General features: G+C 48.7%; 1 protein-coding gene across 1 annotated transcript; it reads left to right on the top strand.

The window, feature by feature from the left end:
• The first annotated feature begins 356 nt into the window (after positions 1-356).
• On the top strand, positions 357-2,158 carry LOC109766943 (DIBOA-glucoside dioxygenase BX6). The gene is made up of 3 exons (XM_020325695.4): positions 357-976; positions 1,246-1,570; positions 1,669-2,158. The coding sequence occupies exons 1-3, from the start codon at positions 420-422 to the stop codon at positions 1,951-1,953; spliced, it is 1,167 nt and encodes a 388-aa protein (XP_020181284.1). The 5' UTR covers positions 357-419; the 3' UTR covers positions 1,954-2,158.
• The last annotated feature ends 2,328 nt before the right edge of the window (positions 2,159-4,486 follow it).

Here is a 4,486-nt window from a genome sequence, read left to right as displayed (position 1 = left end):
TGAAACCCTTAATATGAGCATTGCTTGACCATATATCTTGTTAAAAGCGTTCAATTTTTTGACTATTTTTAAAATTTCTTTTCAATTCGGGTGCCCCTAACTAGACCGAGGTTCCACGACCGTTTTCGTAGATTATGCTCCTATTGTTGATTTCTGTCTGCCTTGATACGTACTGATCAGTGATAACATATTGAAAAATAACTTGATACTTGCAGGAAAATAAAATTTTGCTGCCCCATGCTGCTGCTGACTATTACACGTGTGTGGATTTACTAGATAAATAGTTGTTCATGTGGTAGCCCATGAACTACGGCTAGAGAGATCGTGGCGCACTTGGCCGAAGGCCTCAAGCGCGACTATATATTTCCGGCTGGAGCAGCATCTATACTCACTCCTACACCTGCCTTGTATTGTTATTAATGCGTGTGGTTGCAGCTGGCACAGATCGAATATTTCAGATCATCATGCCCGCTACCCAATTGCCTGCCGGCGAGGACTGGGACCGCCGGCGTGAGCTGCAGGCATTCGACGACACCAAGGCGGGCGTCAAGGGCCTCGTCGACGCCGGTGTCACGGCCCTCCCGCCCATCTTCCGCCACTCGCCGGAGTCCCTCGAGGGCATCACGTCCTCAAACCATGTCGCGGGGGCCATCCCGACCGTCGACCTATCGGCCGCGCGGCGCGAGGACACGGTCGCCCTGGTGCGGCGCGCGGCCGGGACGGTGGGCTTCTTCCAGGTGGTCAACCACGGCGTGCCGGCCGAGCTCATGGCCGGCATGCTCGAGGGGGTGCGCCGGTTCAACGAGGGGCCCGCCGAGGCGAAGCAGGCCATCTATAGCAGGGATCAAGCTCGCAAGGTGCGTTTCGCTTCTAACTTCGACCTCTTCTCGTCGGCAGCGGCCAACTGGCGCGACACCCTCTTCTTCCACCTCGCTCCGGACCCGGCACCTTCCCAAGAGCTGCCCGAGGCTGTCAGGTACTCCCTCCATTCCTAAGTACATGATGTTTTACATATTTTGATGTGGACTAAATATATTTTGAAATGGATAAACATACACACTAAAACATGTCTACATACAGATGAATCAGTAAAAAGCTAAAACATCTCATCTTTAGGAACGGAGGGAGTAGTATGCATGAACACGTATATACACTAGACTGCATCATACATGATCCATCATGGATTTCTAGTTCATTAACATAATCGATTTGTTGACTTGAAACCAAAAAATTAAATATATGTAGGGATGTGGTCACCGAGTACGGAAAGGCGGTGACCAAGGTGGCGCTGTCCGTGCTGGAGCTGCTGTCGGAGTCCCTGGGCCTGAGCAGCGACCACCTGCGCGACATGGGCTGCGCGGAGAACCTCAACGCGGTGTGCCAATACTATCCGCCGTGCCCGGAGCCGTACCTCACCTGGGGCACCAAGAGGCACACCGACCCGGGGTTCCTCACCGTCCTCCTGCAGGACGGCATGGGCGGTCTCCAGGTGCTCGTCGATCGCAAGACCTGGGTGGACGTCCCTCCCGTGCCCGGCGCTTTCATCATCAACATCGGCGACCTTCTTCAGGCATGCATATCCACCCTCCGTCTCAACCCGTTTCGCTCGCTCGCTCGCTCGTTCTAATTTGTACTAATACATACATGTAACCCTCTGATGATGTGCAGCTTGTGAGCAATGACCAGTTCAGGAGCGTGGAGCACCGGGTCCTGGCCAACAAGAGCAAAGACACCGCGAGGGTCTCCGTGGCGTCCTTCTTCAACACCGACATGGAGAGATCCACGAGGCTGTATGGCCCCATCACCGATGGGCACAACCCCCCGATCTACAGGAGCGTCACGGCTCGGGACTTCATCGCGACGTTTAACCGCATCGGCCTCGATGGTCGCTCGCTCGACCACTATCGGTTGGACCAGGATACTCCTGCACATGCTGTGGAGGGGTCTGAATGAAGTGGACATTTCCATTTCTTTATAATTGATTTGCAAGTTTAAATTTAAGCATTTTCAAATAAGAGAACGTAGTCTTTTTCTCAACTAAAGTGTTAGAACGGTGGACAAAAGTCTCTTGCTTCAACCTGAAGCATGAGCAGCACAAGAAAAGTGAGAGACTATTGGAAATATTCCCTCAAGGCAATAATAAAGTTGTTAAATATTATTCTATTCTCAACATTCATGATTAAGTTTGTATTTCAGGCAAAATTTCGTGTTTTGACCCTTTTGACAAAGAATTTTAGACAAAGAATTTTAGATAAGTTTCAACTGACTCAGCTCCAGCACATCCAAGCACAGCCCTACCAGCTTGCGACAACGCTGCACGAACTTCTGCACTCACAATGAAACAAGGTCATAATAAGTATCAGATGGACTGATTGCAAGTGAACAAGATGCATCTGTTCCGAGGAGGCTGAAATTGTACCTTCATCGTCCCCCTCACTCCGTTCTCCGATTGTACGCTCCCGGGGAGATCACCTAGTGCATCTGAGGCTTCAAAGATGCATCTGTTCAGCTCACCGGACTGCAACGGGATAAGTCAGTCACGATGACGAATAAAATATTTAAATACAACCGTCGGTTCAAACTTACCACTCTGTTGATGAGGGGCGCAAACTCCCTAAATCCACTGTGCATGTCTCTGATGCCGGTCTGGTATGCCTGTTCATCGGCGTCACCCCTCTCCAGCTCCGCGATGTCTTCCGCCGTCCACCGAGGCCTGAGACGAAGACGGTGCTTCTGGCCATCATCGTACCACCTCATGTGTCGGCCCAGGTAAGCATCCCAGTCAGTCACTTTCCTCTCCCCATCTTTACGGAACCTCCGTCGGTTCCACTCTGTCACATGAGTTTTATGCTCCTCTCTCCAGTCTGTGATCGACTGATTCTTCTGCCGGCTCATCCTGCAAGGCATAAGCAACAAGAATCATCATAAGCGCAATAAGATCATCATAAGCAACAAGAAACATGATAATCGTAATGAAATCATGGGCACGGAGAACAAAGCGCTCACAGGTGGAGCGTGTGGCCGCCGGTATCGGTGGGCTGGCCCGGTGGGGTATGCTGATAAATCCCAAACTGCGTGGCCTTGCGGTGTGGCAAGTGTAGGAGATATGCCGTAGAGGAAATAATAAATGTTATTGATTATCTCCCTGTTCATAATTATGTTTATGTTCCATGCTATAACTGCTGTGGTTCCCGAGCCCGTATATCCATAAAGGCTCTGGGGAGAACCCATATGCACGTGTGGAATAATAAACGATAAAATGTATTCCTAGTCGTGCCTCTAAGACTAGCTCAAGTATTGCATGATGATTATGTTTTCCCAATCATGGGCATGTCTATGCCAAGCAACTTTGAGGGCACAATGTCAGGAAGGACATTTGTGTTGAATCGACCCGAATTGATGTTATGCTATGAGATACATTCGTCACAAGTTAATGGTTTATAACACAGAGATAGTTAATGTTTGCATAATTCCTTAGACCATGAGAGTATCGAGTTTCTTCGTGCTTGCTTCATGAACTTTGGGGTTTGTTAAACGTCATCCGTAACTGGATGGCTATTACGGCGGCTTATGGGTTCATGGGAAAGTATGTTAAGTAACTTGATAGCTCGAGATTGGGATTTGCTCCTCCGACGATGGAGAGATATACTCGGGCCCTCTCGGTGTTATGGTGTCCATCATCGTCTGGCCAGACACTTTGTGATTTGATCACGGGGATGCCGGAACACGAAACGAGAAAACAGAACAAAACCGGTAACGAGGTAACTAGCATAGTGGACAAGTTGTTGATCCACGGGAATGCCAACATGTCTCACCTCGGGTATTTGTAACATATCGCGAAGCAACAGGAATAGCACACGGCAACTGGAGGTTCACTCGAATATTTATTCGTGGGGGTATAGGGGTCAATATGGGTGTCCACAGCTCCGATGTTGATCATTGATCGGAAGGGGTTCCGGGTCATGTCTATACTTCACCGAACCTATAGGGTCACACGCTTAAGGGTCATCTATCTGCTGAATACTAGACAGGGAGTCTGAGAGAAAATCACCGAAAAAGTTTCGGACACCGAAAAGTTTCGGAGAGCGGAATCGTACCGCGGAGAGAGGTATTCGGATAAGTTTCGATGATACCGAAAAGTTGTTTCGGGACACACCATTAAGTCAAATTGGTTTCGGCACATGCCTGATAATTCTTGGAGGATGCCAGAATCATTCTGGAAGCTTTTTGGAATTTTCTGAGATAAAAACCGGAAATGTTCCGGAGCTGCCGGAGCCACTTCAGATGCGTTTCGCAGATGAAAATCACTAAAACCGGAATTGTTTCGGAACGCATTGAAAATCATTTTAGTGGGTACTGGAAATGTTCTTAGCCCACAAATTTTTTTTCAGTTCGATCAGACGCTGAAAAATGTCATCTTGAATAATGAAAATCAGCTTTATGGTTACTTTATGAAAGCCACCTTTTGGGGCTTTGCTCCAAAAGA

This window comes from Aegilops tauschii, chromosome 2, assembly GCF_002575655.3.
Source record: "Aegilops tauschii subsp. strangulata cultivar AL8/78 chromosome 2, Aet v6.0, whole genome shotgun sequence".
Taxonomy (NCBI): domain Eukaryota; kingdom Viridiplantae; phylum Streptophyta; class Magnoliopsida; order Poales; family Poaceae; genus Aegilops; species Aegilops tauschii.
This window is presented reverse-complemented; position numbering and strand designations above follow the sequence as displayed.

What these genes read in the sequence shown, in the direction of transcription:
- LOC109766943 (XM_020325695.4), top strand. Translation starts at nt 420, where the DNA reads ATGCGTGTGGTTGCAGCTGGCACAGATCGAATATTTCAGATCATCATG. An exon ending in GAGCTGCCCGAGGCTGTCAG is followed by an intron (nt 977 to 1,245) that starts GTACTCCCTCCA and finishes AAATATATGTAG; the next exon opens with GGATGTGGTCACCGAGTACG. An exon ending in ACATCGGCGACCTTCTTCAG is followed by an intron (nt 1,571 to 1,668) that starts GCATGCATATCC and finishes GATGATGTGCAG; the next exon opens with CTTGTGAGCAATGACCAGTT.